We start from the raw sequence: 19511 nt of genomic DNA, 5'->3' as shown, positions 1-19511 counted from the left end.
ATATTTTATCAACTTCCAACTTATCCCGAGGCTTTCTCCCACACTGTGCTAAATAATAGAAATCTTTTTAATTGAATTTCTTTGTGTGCAGCATATGTTGGGCAGCATTATGCCGGCATCGCGCTCTAAGCAGCGAAACGTTCTTCATAAAAGCATTAAGATCCAGAGCGTTTTTCTGCGTGTGGGGAAGGAGCCCAGAGCTGCAGCAGCTTGAATCCACGTAAAAACAGTGCCTCTGAAATGTAACTGTAAAAGCACATCGCTACAAACTGGTGGTGGGGGTATTTAAGATTAGAGAACGAAACCAAAAAAAGAAGATGGGAGGGCGGAGGGGAAGCGCCGTGGCACAACTCTGTCCGCAGAACTGAAGCCACGATGTTTTGGGTGTCCTGGCATTCCATCTGCAGGCTAATCTATATGCTCGTTTCACCTTAAAGGCTACCCCTCTTAGAGCTGGGATGATAACTGCATGCCCTCTGGACTGAGGCAATAACCGTGACACGTGATTGTGTTCTTTACCCCAAGGATCCTGGAGCTTCAGCAAAATGGTGACATGGACATCCTGAAGCACAAATGGTGGCCAAAGAATGGCCAGTGTGACCTGTACTCCTCAGTGGACACAAAGCAGAAAGGAGGTGCCCTGGACATAAAGAGCTTCGCAGGAGTTTTCTGTATCCTGGCTGCTGGAGTGGTCCTCTCCTGCTTTATAGCCATGCTGGAGACGTGGTGGAACAAGAGAAAAGGCTCCAGAGTCCCCTCCAAAGAGGTACTTGACTGGGAGCTGGGGCACCAACCTGAGCTGACAAGCAGGTTCTGTGTGCAGGGAGGATGGCTGGGGGGGAGGGAGGGGGAAGGGCAGGGGCAGTCCTTGTTTCTTCTTCCCTTGAAAAGTGAAAATAAATTTGTGAAATCTAAAAATTGGTAAGACCAGTACCAATTTCCATTGCAGGGCATCCCAGATAAATGGAGAGTATATGAAGTTTGAAAGACTGACAGTTTTTTATGTGCCATATTGGGCTTTGAAATTCTCCCAGAACTCAGGATAGAATTTACCTCAAGGACTTTTTAAAGACCGTGACTGCCTTGACCAGTTCATAAAGATGCTTATCTTTTCGTGTCCATTAGTCCTTTAACTTATGTGTAAAATACTTGTGTTTCTAAGGTCCAGCCTAAGAAGTACAGTTACACAGTAAAATAATTAGAATTCTCTGTGCACCATCAGTGACTGTTGACCTCTATCTGAATGTAGACCTAAGAGAAGTGATTCTACTTTTAGCTTTGCTAAAGTCCACAAAGTCCCCATTGTGGAATCATCTAAAATTCAGTATTTCTACTCTACTCCTGAGTTAGCTCAAGTCCAAGGCCACGTTCAAGTTTTTCCAGAGGTCTGAGAGGATACTTACAGCATTACCTGTCCTATTTCTTTAGAAGCAACATGTGCCTTGTTTTCATCAAAAATTATAACTGTCTTATTTCTGCTGGACCAAAAATGTGAAAATATTTTAAATAATAATATTATATTCACTAAAGCTTCACAAGTTGATATGAAAACAATAAGTTTTCTGACTGACTTGATTTTCTTGATAGTTTCAAAGGACAGTTTTAAATTTTCTGTGACTAGACATTGGCTACCTGATACATGGAGTGAGTCCTGGAAGGATCTGTTTTAATCCACAAATAAAAATGACTTCTCATTTGCATACAAATTTTTGCATATTAATGTATTCTTGCAAACAAATTGTTTTCTAGTCTAAAGATTCCTTTCTACTACCTTATATGCAAAGTTGATCAGCGCAGCAGCATGTATAAGGAAAAGCCTGGTCTAGCAAAGATAAATCTTAACTACCCAGTTGTCGGAATGATAATACATCCTAAATTACTAGAGTAGAAACCAAAAATTAATCAGGTTTTATTGTAGTATTTTCTTCGTGGCAAGCTTCTGGTATCTCTACTGACATTGATTCAATGCAAAAAACCACGTTAATGCAACATGATAGCCAAGGCTTCATATTCTCAAAAATCTGGAAATGAAGTACTCCCAAAGCTTCTTATATTTTGAATTACTATATATGATATTAAATTTTTGCATTATTATATCTGTTGATGGATGAATACGTTATAGTTGCTGTGGGAACCATAAAATTATCTTTCAGCCCTCTAAAGTCTCAGTGATAACATTGCATTAATGGATATTTTTATTGGATTTTGAAATGAGAAAGGAGAAAGAAAACAGTGATGTACTCAAAATATTTTTCACTTAGGAGCACTATAATAGCACAATAAAAAAATACATACTCCATTCTAATTCATGACAGCTAATCCAGACCTTATGAACAAACATTTTCTTTTATGACTAATAGATGTCTTTTAAATCCTCACAAATCTGATTTATTGAACTTGTCTATAAATAAAACTGATACAAAGGACAATTTTATTTCTTGCCAGTTTTGTTTTTCAAATATTGGGCTTTAACACTCACTTTTAGTGACAATCCTAAGGGATTTATGAATTGGTTTCAACTCCGGAAATCTGAGGTTTTACTTTCTTTTTTTCCTTATTAAACATGTTTTTACTAAGAATCTATCAGCATAGCTCAAGACACCTCTGATTAAGAGGCCATATAGCATATACCTGACCCCAAACTAAAACTGCTGTTCACATGTAAGGACTTGGGAGGGGTCTCTAAAAGTCCCCATCACCTCACAATATCACCTCATTCACATACTAGGTAGCTTGCCTGTATGAAGTCCTTCAGTTAGAAATTGCTTCTCTTGTGTTGAATATTTTTGCTCTGTCTGAACAATCTTACATATCTCTAGCCTAAGCAGAAATAACATTGTAATAGTTACTAACACTCTAGTGTGAACTAACATAACAGCATTATTGTATCATTTATCTCCAAGAATAGAAAGAGTTCAGAGTGAACAGCGGAAAGGAAAAAATACCTAACTTGGAATAAGACACCCTGAAAAAGGAGGAAGCACGTGTAAAGAAGAGGTGGGGGCGGGGGATGAGTTGCCAAAAACCGTAGTTTTCATTTGTACAATTTTGCCCAGGTCTGTCCCTGCTGCCACAGAGAAAGCACTCACCCATCCGCTGCTCCCATATTTTGTCGTTGCATGTGGCATATGCTCATTATAGAACTTTTACTGCAAGAGAAATATCTATTATAGATAACCATATCTCAGAATCTTATTGGTTCTGTCCCAGAACCTAGGACAGTGCCTGGCTCATATTAGGTGCTCAATAAATACTTGTTAAATGAATAAACGCCAAAGTTCAGTTCCTTACATATCATGTTTGCTGAACAACTTTTTTTTTAACCGTGGAAGCTAGTACTGATGAGAACCTTGTCTTCTTTTTCTTCATCTCCAGGATGACAAGGAAATTGACCTGGAGCACCTCCATAGACGTGTAAATAGCTTGTGCACAGATGACGACAGCCCCCATAAACAGTTTTCCACCTCGTCAATTGACTTGACCCCTCTGGACATTGACACTTTGCCAACACGGCAAGCACTGGAGCAAATCAGTGATTTCAGGAACACTCATATCACCACAACCACCTTTATCCCAGAGCAGATCCAGACTCTTAGCCGCACACTATCAGCTAAAGCTGCCTCTGGTTTCGCTTTTGGCAACGTGCCTGAGCACCGAACTGGCCCTTTTAGGCACAGGGCACCTAATGGGGGCTTTTTCAGGAGTCCTATAAAAACAATGTCATCTATTCCTTATCAACCAACCCCTACCCTGGGGCTCAATCTGGGTAATGATCCAGACCGAGGCACCTCCATATGAGCATCCAACAAAATCTTCTCACTGTTTCTTTCGTAGGACTCCCTTTGCAAGGAGCAACTGCAATGTTGTGGGACTAACATGGATGTAACGTTTTTTTTTTTAAATCAGGATTATTAGTAACAATTCTAGTTCTTCCTCCCCACCTTCTCCCTCCTCCCTCCCCTATTGCTCTCTTGTTCCCTTTCTTCCGGTACATTTCCTTCCACTCTTATTCATTACTCAACTTGTTCCCCCAGAATATAGTATACTAGGATCCCAGTAGTCCGCTTTTCATATACTGTACTTCAAGTATAGGAAATGTGCACTGAGAATACTAAAGGTGTATGGAGGATTAATTTTACACGAAGGCCTCTTGCATACCACTTCTCTCTTTTGAAAGACACAATTGCAATAAAGTCAGTCCTTTTCCATCTTCTGCTGCATCCATGCAAGGCTCCACTGCTGTTGAGCGTCCTTTAACTGTGGACCAAAGGCAACCCCTGCAGTGTTTATGAAATAACTTAAAGATCATTCAGGCCACACGATATGAGAACGCAATCTCGTAGGATTACAAAAAAAGCCATTAATATGCCAGTCAAGACTACAGTTAAAACTACTCTTGCACTGCAACAGTGCATATGACCTTTATGTGATTGTACAGTATTAAAAGTTTTTTTTCTCATGTACAGTAAACTTTATCATATGGCAGAAGCCTCTATTGTGTTAAATAAATTAGTATCTCATATATACATATATATGCACCTATATAATGTGTATATATATTGAAAGGCGGCCATTGCTATTGCAATTCATTTAATAAAGCTTTAGTTTAAAAAAAAACTATTGTATACAGGAACTATGTATAGTGCAGGGGGTCTTTTCAGTTAGAAAAGGCAGGTTGCTTTAATGTTATTCTGATTCGCATTGTTGCCAACAGAGAATATTTTATACTTTTGTTATTAAAACATCCAAGGCAATTTAATATTTGTTCCTAGATGTAACTCATTTGAATAGGTTTTGCATTTGTTATTCGGCAGTGTATAAAGCTAACCTTGATGATTTTACTTCTAATTAATTATCTAAATGAAAAAAGCTATTAGCCGCATCGCATCCACAACAGCACATAGAGCTCTATAAGAGTTTAAATGTAGATCATTGAAGGTTAATAAAGTCTCTTCCAAAGCAGTAAGCCAATTAACACAACTGTAGTGGGGGGGAGGTGGGAGCCCTTAAAAAATATGGATGTGGCCTTAATTACTGTCCTACATAATCCTAAAGAAGAAAATGTAATAACCATACTGGGCTCTCAACGTAACCCCACCTTTTTATTCAGTTCTGTTTGGAGGAGTTGTGTATTTTTTACTTTAGTGCCAAGTGTGTCAGAGGATGACAGCAGAAGCAGTGCCTCTGTGTGCACACCCCTTTGGAAGTAGCGTTCTTACCTGTTAGAGATGTAGAATGAACTTTGTTTGTAACCCTTAAATTAAAATGTGGTAAGTAGGAAGCAAGAACTTATCCTATGTTCTTAGCAGCCATACTCTTATTTTAATCTAATTCATTCTGTGGTTAGGATTGACTTAGGAATCAATCTCTGTGATTTGCTTTAGAAGAAATTAAAAGGTATATTCTTAAGGTATATTATATTTTGATGCTAATTATGTTCTGGGGAGCATCTTGTACTGTCACTGTTTTTGTACTAAATTTTCAAATATTGTCTACTGTGTAAGGCAGAAAAATTTCTTATCATGCAAAAACCATTTTGTTTCCAGGGTAACAAGTACCTAAGTGCATGCACAGCTTGTTTTCCCTTGTAACATTCATGATCTCATCAATGACTCTGGTTTTAAAACAACAACAAAAAAATCTTTACGAAAAGCTGCATAGGGACATACCAGGTGTTTCCGTGATTTTAGCTACCAAACTGTTAACCATGTACAATATTTAAAATAGGCCTATTTTGATGTATTGCCTATTATACAAAAACAAAAAAAAAACACTTTTTGGAGGCCTCGGTTATGAGTGGCAGAGCTTTCTGTGTATAATTTGTCTAAATAATTTGTCTAATAAAATGTTTTCTAAACTTGCTCTCATACCATTGAAGTCTTAACTATAAAATTTGAAAATGCTTACGCCCTCACATACTGAATTTTTCTAAAAATTAATCTTCAGTTAATTAAAGCATAAAATACATTCAGTTTTACTAGTGGAACTTTACCAAAATGAGTGGCTCTCTAAAAATAGTACTAAATGATGTCCTAAACCAATGAAAGACTGCTTTTCTGCTATTTGAGACTATTTGGACCAAGAACATATTTGTTTTTCTTATGGGTGTTTCTGTGAGCACTCTTTTGGGAGAGATTTATCGTGTTTCATGTAAACAATGCAAACATTATAAAAGCAGAATGAGGGTTTGTTGCATCAAAAAAAAAGAAAAGTAAAGGTAATTATTAACCTTAGAATTATGTATTAATAATTGCTTTGCTGTTAGAGAAATATTCCTCATGCTGAATCTATTAACTTGAAAATTAATTGTCCCCAAGTTATTTCTAATACATTACTGCATTGAACAATATTTAATTCATCTGGCATTTAACTTGCTCAATGGATTTATATCTGAAAATATACTCAATTTAGATTAAAATCTCTGCTGTTCTGAACTTTCATTAAAAGTGAAGTTTTTTAATGCTGGGATGAGGAGGCACTATAGAGATCTACACCATCTCCCTCATTCTACAAACAAGGGAACGTAAGATGCCAAGAAGCTGGGACTTGCCCACAAGTTTGACAATGGGAGACTTAAAATTGGGTCTTTCTTTTTAATTCTGCCATGTCACATTCAGTCACATTCCCAGGTCCTCATGGATTGTAAACATAGGGCTCAGGTACAATGCTTCCACCCACTCCTCTCGCCCAGCGTAGGCTGTGAATCTCTAGGAAGCGTTCTCCCTGCCTGGGACCATACAGAGCATCCATGCTCCCCAGCAGCTGAGCATCTGATTCAACTGCTCTGTTCACAGATGGAAACGCGAATGCCTCTGGCCCTTTCCCCAAGGTCCTGGCTCCTGGCAGCAATCAGCCCAGGTCCTGCTTCTGTCTCCTGCTACTTCCTTTAACCTATTGTTGGTCCTGGTTTGTACCACTTACACCAGCCTGGTGTAAAGCAAAGATAAATACACTTATACTCATGTACTTCTATTCTTCTCAGATAACAAATTTATCCTTTTGGGGAATCATTAAGAAAATGAGTTGTCACTTTCAGTCACGTCAGAACTAATGCACAGGTTTTGATTTAATCATATAGAAGAAAATTGTAAGAACTCTCTTTCTCACACATATCAAACTACAGGCAATTTGTTGTTTTCTTAATTATGTTATTCTCCATTTCCTTTAGCTTGAGATTGGTTGTGAATTGAATAAATACTTTAAAAAATAGACTTTGCTGAATGATACTTTGCTTCATCAATTAAAGAGAAAAAATGACAAGAAGATCCATTTACCCCACAAAATGCTTTCTAAGCCACACAATTTGATAACAAATGATTAGTATTTTATAATCAAAATTTTTGGAATAGTGATACACATTCTGTATTATCAGCATAGCAGATAAAGCAGAAGTAAGATCTTTTGTGCTGGTAAATATAGGTTCTGTCTTTAAGTATATATTTCATGATCATTGATCAAATACAATGGACTCACTAAAAATTGTTTTTCATCTCCAATGTTTTTATTTCTAAAAATAAATCCTGCTATCAATCCTGTAATCAGATACTAATAAATGGCTAGCAGTTATGAGCATAGTTATTATTCCAACACGTTGTAGTGGACGTGCTCTTGTGAGACGGCGTATGTGAACGCCCTTGGATGGAAGGTACTTAACTGACAGAAAGCTTCTTAGATTTGATGGACTGAATTCAGTCCTATCGGCGTTACTGCAAACCTATGACGTGAAAGCCACCGTGCTAAGCAGTTACACCTGGCACAAATGAAGAGCTGTGCTTCTGAATGGGTCACATGTGTTCTGCTCAGTTCTTTGCCACACATCGACACGAAACACGCAGATGCCATCTTACAGACCTCCCGAGGTGGCAGAACGAGTCACACCAAACCAGTGTAGTCCTCTCTGAGTCCGGACAACCCAGCTGACTGGAGCATCCAATCCTGGTAGTTCCTAAGGGCTAATCGAGTCTGTCTTCTTAGATTCAGATCACCTTCACAAAGAAGACTTGGAGATTTCCCAAGACGCCGGACCAGGAGGCCAAGTGTTCAGAAATGTGATAATTACCACTAGCAAGAGGCAAACTACCATCTGTCTCTTCCTCCTTATCAATACCTACATTCAGTCCAGAGGGTGACCCCTACCCTCAGGTGTCCACGTCAGAATGACACTGGCAACAAGAACTCCCTTTCTATTCCCGCAGGGCTAATTGTCATAGTTAGAACTCTATGGAGTTTTTGCTTCAAAGAGACCAGAGTCCATCTTGCTCAGGCTATTTCTCAACTTTTATAAACTTTTGTTTATGTTGCAACTAAGGTTCCTATCCCCCTTTTCTGCCACCAAAGACACAGTCATAGTGTGACCAAGGAGCCCGATGAATGTATGGTGTTTTACTGGCCACTGCGACAGCTTCCCAGCCCCGCACAGTTTTGCCCCATTGCAGAGAGCTGCACAGAGGCGGACAAAGTTACCCTGACAAATGGTTCAGGCTGCCAAGAAGACAGCCACAGCCTGAAGGAGCAGTCTTCCATCTTCTCGCCTGAAATCTCCAAATTTCTCTATTTTCTGCAGTTTTTGTTGGTGTTCTCTCCATATTATACGGAAAAAGTCGACCCATTTTGTGAAATGGTTTTTGTTATCTGAACGCTCTACCCTGATTTGTTATTACATCCACTTTAGAACCAAGTGTCACCTTTTGACGTATTTTGCACATTTTCTCGAATTTCTTCACACTGCAGAAAAGGAACTGGTTGTGCAATTTTAGCACATTACTCACTTGATGCTGTGGATGTGGCTACCGAACCTTTGTGGGGAACGAGGGCCTGGTTTCCTTTTGGAAAAATCCTACGGCCCCCACATCAGAACTGGCAGCATGCTTCAGAATAAACTATCTGTGATGTGACAGAGAACTCATAAAGTTTTCAGGACAACATTCATCTTCATTAATTAAAAACCAATTAAGCTTTCATAACAGCTGCTTTGGGAGGAGAAACATATGTCACAAAATCAAAGAATGAAATAACATCAGAACCAGAGAGGGGATGAAAGCATTATTTTTAATAAATATTTTGCCTGCCACAATATTTGACATATGAGTAAAAGGCAAACTTTAATTTTTATTGTTATATTCTGTTTTTAAATTGGTATTTCTGAAAAATTTTAGCAACAAAGTAGCCTACTTCAAATTGAACATCAATATTGGACATCAATAAACAAATCAGAGCTTGCTTATTCACTACACAAAATGTTCATAATAGCAAGGGAGGTCTTTAAGAATTAGTTCTTCTAATTTAATAAAATAAGTTTCAGTTTGAAAAAAAATTACGTTATATAAAGCTTTTCAGGATCACAACCACTTCCAGCAACAAAGGTACCTATGTCATACTAGACAAATTAGGAAGTGATAGTTAATATTAAAATCATCTCCAGAATTATATGAAAGTTGACTTTCAAATTAATACTAGCCCTCTATTAATATCTGTTTTTAAGATTTGGCTATGAGAATTTTTTAGAAATAAAAGCACACTAAAATTAAGTTGAAAGGAGGGGTATCACACATCCAACTCATCTTATTTGACTTATTGCAGAAGTGGTTACTGAATACCGAATACACTCCAGTGTTAGGCAGTGTTTTAAAGAAGCTTTGGACATTAGTTGTCAGATGGATTATAGCAACATCGTATTGACATTAGATATCAAATACAGAAGAACTTTATCCACTCATACTGTTTTTTAATGAGAGGAATACTTCTTTCCAAATCAGCACATTAAAAATAACTAAGCAGTACAATAAGATATATATGTAATCGGGACTCCCAGTTTCAATGCTACATGACTAAACATTTTTAAACTTCATGCTCGCTCACTCGGATTTCTCCAAGGAGATACCATGGTAAAAATGACTTCATAAAATGTGTACAAAACCACTTCCCACATATGTAGCCTCCACAGTTTTTGGTGTGTCCAATTAACATGGTAAGTCCTCTAATACAGCTCAATCAACAATTAACATATTTTAAATAGTTATTGATCATCATCATTAAAAGCAGTTTTTAGTTCTAGTTTTATAATGATTTTGCATCTCCTTTTTTAATAAAAAACTACTACTAGCACTTATACATAAACTTTAATAAGGCTGCAGAGAGAATATTAGGAACAAAGCAACCACAATGATCAGTCAATGAAACTAATATAATACTGAATGTCAAGTGTAACTGGAAAACTTTTTAAATGTTGGAAAAAAAGATTAATCATTCCATCACCTAATACTTTCTGAGCATCTACTATGAGCCAGGCACCCTAGGGTAGAAATTGTCCACCTGGCATGCCAAGACGCACTCCTACACCCCAGTGGTTCTAGTACTGAAGAACTGATCCCCTCTTTCTCAGGGTGGGGCAGGGGTGGGGGCAAACTCCTGGGCTGGAATTCTGCTCATGAGCAGTTCCCTTCATTTTCACCTGGCTTTTCCTCAGAGAGCTTCCAAAGTCAGAGAAACAAAATACAAACATTTGAAAAGTTAAACAAAATTTTGTGCATTGAATAACATTGGAAGACAATAATATATCATGATTCAGAGTATATTGAATTGTCATATTAGTGCTATACAGAAAATATGAGAAGAGAAGGTTGCAGTTGCATGGCTTGGGGTGATTTCATGGAAGAAGTGAAAATTTAGCCTAATCATGGAGAATATAGAGAGGTCAGAAGAATGCAAAAGGACTTCCAAGCAGAGTAAGGCCATCACAGGCACAGGGTGGGAAAGAGTGTTCAGAGGAGCAGTGGCCCACGATGTCAGGAATATGAGTCTCATATATCAAGGAATAGCAGGAAGTAAAGTTTGGGTGAGGTTATGGAAAGCCTGTAGGCTGGGCTCAAGAGATTACACTAACTCTTGTGCATTCATTCATTTGTGTATGCATGTATTCAACATACATTCACTGAGGTCCCACTATGGTTAACACACTGTTCTAGGTGCTGGGGATACACCAGTAAACAAGGCAGAAATTCTCCCCTCGTGACGTTTACAGTCAACTGGAGGAGACAGACAATATTCAGGATAAATAAGTGAAATATATAGTCTATTAGATGCTAAGTGCTGTAGAGAAAAATGAAGAGGAGGAGGAGGTAGGCCCAAGGGGGGCTGAGGATTTGCTATTTTCAACAAGGTGGCCAGGGAAAGCCTTAATGATTAGTTGGCATTTAACTGAAGCCTTAAAACGAGTGAAGGAGTTAGCCATGTTGCTATCTGAAAGAGCATCGCAGACTTCAGGAAGAGCTGGGACAAAGGCTCTGAGGTGGGAGTGTGCTGGGCATACTTGAAAAGGGAGATCAATGTGGCTGGAACAGAATGGGTGACAGGAGGGAGGATGCTAGGACGGCTCAGAAAGATAACACAAGGCCACCTTATAAGGCTTAATAGAATGCTGTGCAGAGCTGGGCTTTTATTCTGCAAAACATGGGAAGCCATTGGAGTGCATTGAGCAAAGTAGAATGCCTGCTACTAGACCCAGTGTTGATTACAGAGCCAGAAGTAAATCAGCCTTGGGAACAAAGGGCTGCCGTTTTCCTACCCTCCCTTGGGCCTAAGTTTGGGCTCCCATTTAGAATGTTATGGGAGAGGAGCATGGTGGCGTCAGCAGTTGGCCATGCCTCCCTTTGAACTTCAGCCCTTGAGTCCTCAGAGAGAGACTGGAGCTGGGCTGGTGTTCACAGAGGCTCACAACCACGGACCGTATGGGGAGCTCCCTCGTGGGTATTGGGAGCCGCTGAAGATTCTGACCAAAGGAGAAACAGGCTCTTAAAGAGGTTGTTTAAAAGATGAAGCTGGTAGTGATTCACAGAACAGAACAGATCAGAAGCTGATTAAAAGCTTGTGCTAAGTTTATTCCTAGGTATTTTATTCTTTTCTGTTGTAATTCAAAAGGAATTTTGTCCCCATTTCTTTTTCTGAAATCTCACTGTTAGCGCATAGGAGTGCAGTGGATTTTTTACATTGATTTTGTGGCCTGCAACTTTACTGTAGTTGTTTATTGTTTCTAATTGGGGTTTTTTTGTTTTGTTTTGTTTTTTTTGTTTGTGTGTGTGTAGAGTCTTAGGGGTTTTCCACATCAAGAATCATGTCATCTGCAAAAAGTGACAATACTACTTCTTCATTCCCAATTTGGATGCCTTTTCTTTCTCTCCCCTGATTGCTCTTTCACTCTGGGCAGTGGGCACACAATGCAATAGACAGATGATGTACCATAGAAATGTACGTTTGAAACCTGTATAATCTTATTGACTCCCCCATAAACTTAATTTTAAAAAAATAAAAGTCATGTGCCATAGTTCAGGCATGAGCTGAACCTCTGTGGCAGCCCCCCCCCAAAAAAAAGAAAGAAGATACGGACAGTAGACACATTTTGAAGGAACAATCAAGAGAATTTGATGAACTGAATATAGAATACAAAAGAAAAAAAAGAAGTCAAGTATGACTGATTTTTCAAATTCAGATGCTAGAACGATGGAAATCTATCAAAAAGTGCTGAGATCGGAAGACTGTCTGTTTTGTTCATCTTCATTTTTCTTTAAGTTGGAGGTTTAAGAATTGAAAACTCTTTCATTAGGAGCCCAGACAGTAAAGTCTGAATGGGTGGAGGGGACCTGGGGGATCATCTAGTGCAGGGGCGTCAAACTCGTTTTCACTTGGGTTTGCCTTCAAAGGGCCGAGTGTAACTTCAGAACCGTATGAATGCAACCACTCCTTAACAGGGAAGTGAGAGCTCAGTGCTGCTGCCGAGTAGAAACTAGGTGCTGGGCCGGATAAAACAAGGTGGAGGCCGGATTCGGCCCCTGGGCCTCGTGTTTGCCACCTGCACTCTAGAGTCCATGATTTTTAACCTGTGCTCCCCAGCTCCTACGGGTTACCTCGGGATTTATGGAGATACTGCTGGATGAGGTGAGGCCCACTGGGCTTCAGAGAGAGAAGCTCATGTATTCAAACTCCAGTAAAGATTTCCCTTGCTCTCCAAATAACTCGTGACAAATGACCCGAACCTCACACAAATGTTTTCTGAGGCAGCCCATTACACAATTCAATAATTTTAATTGTCTAATTGTGAGATTATTCTTCCTTACAGTGGTCTTTGTATTGTATTGAGAGTTGCTCCCTGTCAGTTCTTTGAAATGCTACCGAGCAAGCCGTATCTGTTTTCCCCACAGAACATTTACCCTGTTTCCCACACAGCGACCCCAGCCAGAACTGACCAAACTGTCCTGTGATATAGTGGCAGTGACTCAAATACAATAATTGGGGCTTAAAATAGACCCAGTGTCTTCACTGTCCTTAAGGAAAGAATGACCTAGAGGAATGTTCCCTTGTCTTATAAAAGGAACAAAGTCAAATTAGCCGAACATTACAAACACCTGCTATGTGAACACTGGTCTACTTGGCACCGTAAGTCAAATCGAATGGCTGTGGAACTAACTGTGATCAGTTCCCATAACTGCCATGTGTCTTTAGTTCTGAGTCAATCAATTCCAGCCTGAGTGTTCGGGAGGCATCCTCTAACACGGTTACGAGTGCTGTAAGAGAATAAAACGGCAGCATTAACACCAATCCTACCCTCTGACAGTTAAAGAGGTGAGCTTTCACCAAACAGGTGCGGTGAGGAAGACTTCTTGGATTTCACTCTGGATATTGTCTGCTGGCTTCAACTATCTGCCAACACTGAGGTCGTGACCGTAGTTCCCTTTTAAGAGGTCAAAGATGATCTCTCAGTTCTACGGGAAAGAAATATCACCGACCAAATACAAGAAAAAGGTAGTATGTGCCATTATGAACTTAGAATAACTTCAGTAAAACTTACTTTTCAAATTGTTTGAGAATATAATTCCATGCAATTTACTCCTGCCCCACAACCTCAGACTAAAAATAGAAACCGTGATCACAAAGTCACGTGCACACACGCAACTAATTTTTCTTTCCTGTAAGAGAATAGAATACAAATTGTATGCATGTATTGTGCTGAATATGTACACGGTGTAAGAATTTCAAAGTAGTTTTCAGAGGCATAGTTTCTGAATTGCACTTAACAAAATACATGACACATATGGCAGGTTGGATTATTTCAAATGCAAGAAAGTTTAATCCATTCTCATCTGAAGAAGAAGTAAGTTGCCAATTCCTGCTTCAGTTCTTCCTTCTCAGGCCAGTATCATGTTCCCCTAAACACAGCGACGGTGGGGAGGCTGGGCGGCAGACCGAGTGCTGGCACAGTGCGAGGCACTGCGTACGTGCTTCACTTGGTTCTGTAAGTTTGCTAGGGCTGGTACTAACTGAACAGTTTAAATGCAAACGAAATAAAATCTAACACTCTAGAAAGTTAAGTAACTGGGCCACACTTACAAGATTACCAAGTGACCAACCAAACAGCATTCAAACCCACATCTCTCAACCTCAGATACCCATGTCCTGAGATGGGGGGGGCAAAAAGGGAAAATTGAGACAACTGTAATAGAATAATAACAAAAAAGAAATCCATGTCCTTTATACCCCAACGGGGTGACCCCAGAACCACAAAGCGCTGGAAGGTAAGAGGCCCTTACAGTGCCTTACCGCTGTTAGGGGATTTGTCCCTGCAACCTGGGGAGGCAACAGAGGGACGGGTCTTCACTGGCAGAGAATATTTTTGATACAGAAACTACAGTGGTGGATAAAACATTCATACAAGATTAATATAGATCACGCCTGCACTGTGATGGCTTAGAAAATGGAAACAGATTCTGAGAAATACCCTGCCGGGTGAGCGTCTGCTTCGGAGGCTGACTGCGCAAAGACCTGCAAACCTGCTGGTCGCCCTGCGTTCTTCACCTCTGCAAATGGCGCCCGCGACCTCTCCAATCTCATCCTCTCTTTTATAGAGTCTCTTTTCTGGAAACATTAGAACTGCAAGCCCCTATTGAGTCAACTTACATAATGCCCTACTACCTGAGCTGGTTTTTTGCAGGCCTACTGCTATGAGAAAGGTTTCAGCCCATGCTTGCCTCTGCCTGGAACCATTGCGATATGTCTCCCAAGCTTCACTCTTTCTCAGATCTCATTTCTCCCATACATCTTACTAGATCATCTTACTAAATTACTCCTCAGGTCAGGTGGTTTCATAATTTAATTTTTTCCGTGGTATTTCTAGGGCCTGCTAACTAATGACTAAGCACCTTGGCCAAGATCTGCTCTGGCAGGAAGGATAAGGCAGACTTCACAGAGAAACAACATTCGAGCCAAGGAGGTAGAATTTTGACAATTAGAGATATGAATGTAGATTATAAAGCAATGTACAAAGAGGAAATGGAAAAAATATAATTGACAAGTTGAAGACCTGGAATAAGTCTATTTGGCTTGAAAGAGGAGGTTCTACGAAGACAGAAAATAAGGTGGAAGAACTGAACTGGATTATTGCTGCGTTCCACAATTATATCCTGAGAGTGGAGTATCTATATACACAGGACACCAGATGCTAGGCAGTGTGCTACACCCAGGCATGCAAGACTCTCACAGCTATCATGGCAGAGGTGCCGTGTATGTGCGTAACTACAGTACAAGGCAAAGTGTGATGTGCTCCACAGAACTGATACAACATGATAGGAATTTGAAGAAGGGAGAGGTAATACAGCAATTTTATTGAAATACAGCAATATTTATTGAAATACAGAAATTTTAAGTGATATATGGTGTATGATAAGTACCTAAAATAGTCCCAGAGTGTTTTTGAGAATTCGGGGAAAAGCAAGAAAAAAGCAAGATAAAAAAACTTTCCCTGAAAGTTTTTCAGGGAAAAACTGTCTTGGCAGAGAAGATAGTTTGGAAACTTGGCTTAGAAAGGAGTACAATTTCCACAGATGTATATTAGGGAAAAAACATTTTTTGGCAAAGGAAAGGCTATGATTCAAGTCACAGAGGAGGAAAACACAAGGTATATTTGAAAATGATCAAATAATGTGGCTGTAACATATGGCCCATGAAGAGCAGTTAGGACATAACACGACAAAACTATAAAAATCAAATCCAACTATCTACCTACTGTTCAAGTCTCATCTCTTTTACAGTGTATTCCATCTTTGAACAGCTGTGAATATTAGAAATATAATGGTGTTTGCAGTGTCTGCTGGGGAACACAGACCATTTAAGAGGCAATGACAGTAAATTGTGGGAAGTGCTGTAGTAATGAAAATGCACGGTGATTTGCAACCTAGAACAAGGTTAGGAAAAGCTTCCCAGCTAGGATGCCAAGCTAGACCTGAAGGATCATTAAGAGTCATCCAAGCCAAAGAAATGTGGGTTCTTCAGGCCAGGTGGCCAGCATATGCCAAGACCTGAAGCCAGAGATCAAGATTTGTTCCCTGGGGATGAAGTCGAGCCACGCTGGAACTTAGAGGGAAGACAGAGGGTCAGAAGAATAAAATGAAGAGGTAGAAAGCAGTCCTCGAAATGCTTCATGAACTACTTCAAAGAATTTGTCTTGTTAAGGGGTAAAGTTTCTAGCATCTCTACGAAACCGTAGAAAAGCTTGGAATGTAGCAGTGACCCGATTGTATTCTTATTTTAAAGAATCACTCTAACGGCCCTGAGAGAAAGTTCTGGAGTGGAGAAGAGCTGAGAAAGTAGACCCACTAGGAACCTCTCACGTGACAAGAGAGGCCTGGTGCTAGTCTTGGGCAAGAGCAGCAGAGAAAGAAGGAAGTGGGGCTATTCTAGAGAGAGTTGTGGTACAGATGGGGTCTGGGCTCGAGGTGTTTTTCTGAAGTATTTCGTGTTCATAAAATTATTCAAGAAAGAAGCGAGTCTACTCGGTAGAAAATGAAGCCTAGACATAGAGCTCTGAGGAAGATCAATTTGATCAAAGGACAGAAGAACTAGCTAAAAGAGAATAAGGAAGGAAACTACAGCAGCCAGGAGTCTTAAAGTCAGGAAAGAGTATTTCAGCACAGAGTGGTCAATGGTTTTCAGTGCCGCTCAGCAAAGGAGAAGTACCCGCTAGAATTAGGAGCGTGAAGGTCCTGAGAACACTGTTCGTCCAAGGAAGACGGTGATGAAAGAGGAGATAAAAGGAGCTGTACCTAGAGGAAAAAATAGGATCCAAGGAGACTGTTTGTTTCCAAGATACAAGAAACCTGAGCACATTTCAATGGAAGAGGCTTCCTATTGAAGGAACCTAGTAGTGAGGTCAACGTTGAAGTTCGATAGCAAGTCGGGAGCACAAAAGGTTAAAAGGGATGGGAACTAGAGCACAATTAGTGAGAAGGGTCACATTTTATTGCAACTGCATGGACAAATGTAAGGATACGTGTGAATGCAAGTGAATTTCTAGGTTCAATGGCAGGACATTTAGTGAGAGCTCTGTTGGATTGTATTTTCTGTAAGGTGGAAGAAGCAGATCATCAGCGAGGGTCAAGTGTCAGGGATCACAGAAGAATAAAGAAGGGGAACCACACAGTTGGACTGGCAGCTTTGAGGGCTCGGCTGAAGCTGGAGTCCATGACCTTGCTGTGGCCTGATCTGCACAGTTGTAATTTTCTTCAACCATTCTCAGCAGCTTCTTTGCAATCATAGAAAAACAAATAGTTGGATTTAACCACAGTCGGAAATGTGACAAATACATGAATACACAGCTACATGACCATGTAGTGTGGTACTAAACAGAAGTTCGTTTTACTGGGGTGTTCCAGTGAAATATGAAATATAGAGGAAGGCCACATTAGTCAGGGTAAATAACGTTACACACTATTTTAAAAAACTCCCCTCAGCCCCAGCAAATTTCAGTGGCTTAACAAAATAGATTATTTTGCACTCACATAAATTTCAAAGACAAACAGGAGGTGTCTTCCTTGTGGTGATTCAGAACCCAGGCTTCTGCCACCTAAGTGGCTTTCTTGTGCCCAAGGACTGCGGAGCTCTCTGAGGGATCTTCTGCAAGCAGCTGGCCGAGGAGGTAGGACAAGAACATGGAGTGTAGTAAGGAGTTTTAATACACCAGATCCAGAAGCAGCACTCGTCTCTTCCGCTCACACTCCACTGCATTGTCATGTGGCCACAGTGGAGCTGTTTTGGTAAGCATTCGACCTGACTGCCATAAATGCCCATAGTCAAGGAAGTTCTGTGATAATCTAAACATGAAGAAATAACAGGCTAAACTAAACCCCCAAAAAGTCAAAGTAAAAAGGAAAGCATATTGATTTTCTGAGAAAAATTTAAAGAATTTGGTAATTGCTTAGAGTAGGAATGATACACAAGGCTCAGTCTATCACAGCATTTTAAAAAATTATGAGGTCAGCCCTGGCCAGTGTGACTCAGTTTGTTGAAGCATCGTCCACTAAACCTAAAGGTTGTGGAGCACACACCTAGGTTGTGAGTTCAGTTTCTGTCGGGGAACATGCAAAAGGCAACCGATCGGCATTTCTCACGTCAATATTTCTCTTCCTCTCTCTGTCTCCTTCCCTTCCCTTCTCTCTCAAATCAATAAGCGTGTCCTTGGGTGAGGATGAAAAAAAAATTATGAGGTCAAAATCCAGGGTCACTGAGATAACAACCCATCCTACTTAAAGTTACAACCCCTCCTCCCATTCCCCGTACATGGCTCGATTCTTTTTTCATAATACATATCACTTTCTGTCATACTATGGAATTTACTTACTTATTAGTGTCTTACTCACTCCACTATAATGTAAACAAATCAAAGGAGGGGTTTTCACTATTTCATTCATGCTTTTCCTTTAGTACATAGAGTGGTGTCTAGCATCTGGAGGGATTATTGAATTATGACTGTTTGACTGAATGTCATGAGATTAACAAGATCCATCACAAAGAGGTCAAGTTTAAATGCAAAATATATGCACATATTTACTAATTCTGTCTCAGGTGCATAAAATGGAGGAAAACTCAGACATAACAGAGATTCAAAATAGATATCTAGAGGAACAGAAGATTCACTGAGAATATTTTATAGGTGGAGTAAAAAAGATATTTTGTTTTAGAAATATCATATTTGAAATGAAGGTGAAATAACAAGGTGAATATACAGGGTGGGGCAAAAGTAGCTTTACAATTGTTAGTGTATAAAACACTTCATTCTTGTATTATTACTTAGTAATTATTGTATTATTTTCTGTACAAACAACTGTAAACCTACTTTTGCCCCACTCTGTATTCAGCCATAAATTAAAATGTAAACCTGTGTTTAGCCAAAACATTCAGAATTGAGGTCTCAACGTAGGAATACAGAAGGTTATATCATGGGCAATGAAATATTCAAGCAGCCAAATCGTATGATCCAAAAGATGTTCACGGATAGTCTATCTAGTGACTTCCTATTGGATGGAACAATAATGTCCTAACTTAATTCTGTCAAAAATATTCTTTAAAAAGTTTGTGCAGCATTATTTAAATCAATATCAGTGTACTTAATAGAAAGTGTGCTACATACACAAAAGAAATGTCAAACTTTTCCCACGGTTCTTTGTTGAAGACCGATCAGCATCTCCGCC

General features: G+C 39.7%; 1 protein-coding gene across 1 annotated transcript in view; it reads left to right on the top strand.

Moving 5' to 3' along the window:
- GRID2 (glutamate ionotropic receptor delta type subunit 2) overlaps window positions 1–5867 on the top strand; it is a 1449169-nt gene extending 1443302 nt beyond the window's left edge. The window contains exons 15-16 of the mRNA XM_037046096.1: window positions 526–766; window positions 3376–5867. Of these exons, the coding sequence (XP_036901991.1) occupies window positions 526–766; window positions 3376–3798 (664 nt within the window). The 3' untranslated portion in view covers window positions 3799–5867. The remainder of the gene's footprint in view (window positions 1–525; window positions 767–3375) is intronic.
- The last annotated feature ends 13644 nt before the right edge of the window (window positions 5868–19511 follow it).

This window comes from Sturnira hondurensis, unplaced genomic scaffold, assembly GCF_014824575.4.
Source record: "Sturnira hondurensis isolate 20B ecotype Veracruz unplaced genomic scaffold, ASM1482457v3 Scaffold0004998, whole genome shotgun sequence".
Lineage (NCBI taxonomy): Eukaryota > Metazoa > Chordata > Mammalia > Chiroptera > Phyllostomidae > Sturnira > Sturnira hondurensis.
The sequence above is the reverse complement of the archived record's forward strand: the minus strand, read 5'-3'. Positions and strand labels throughout refer to the sequence as shown.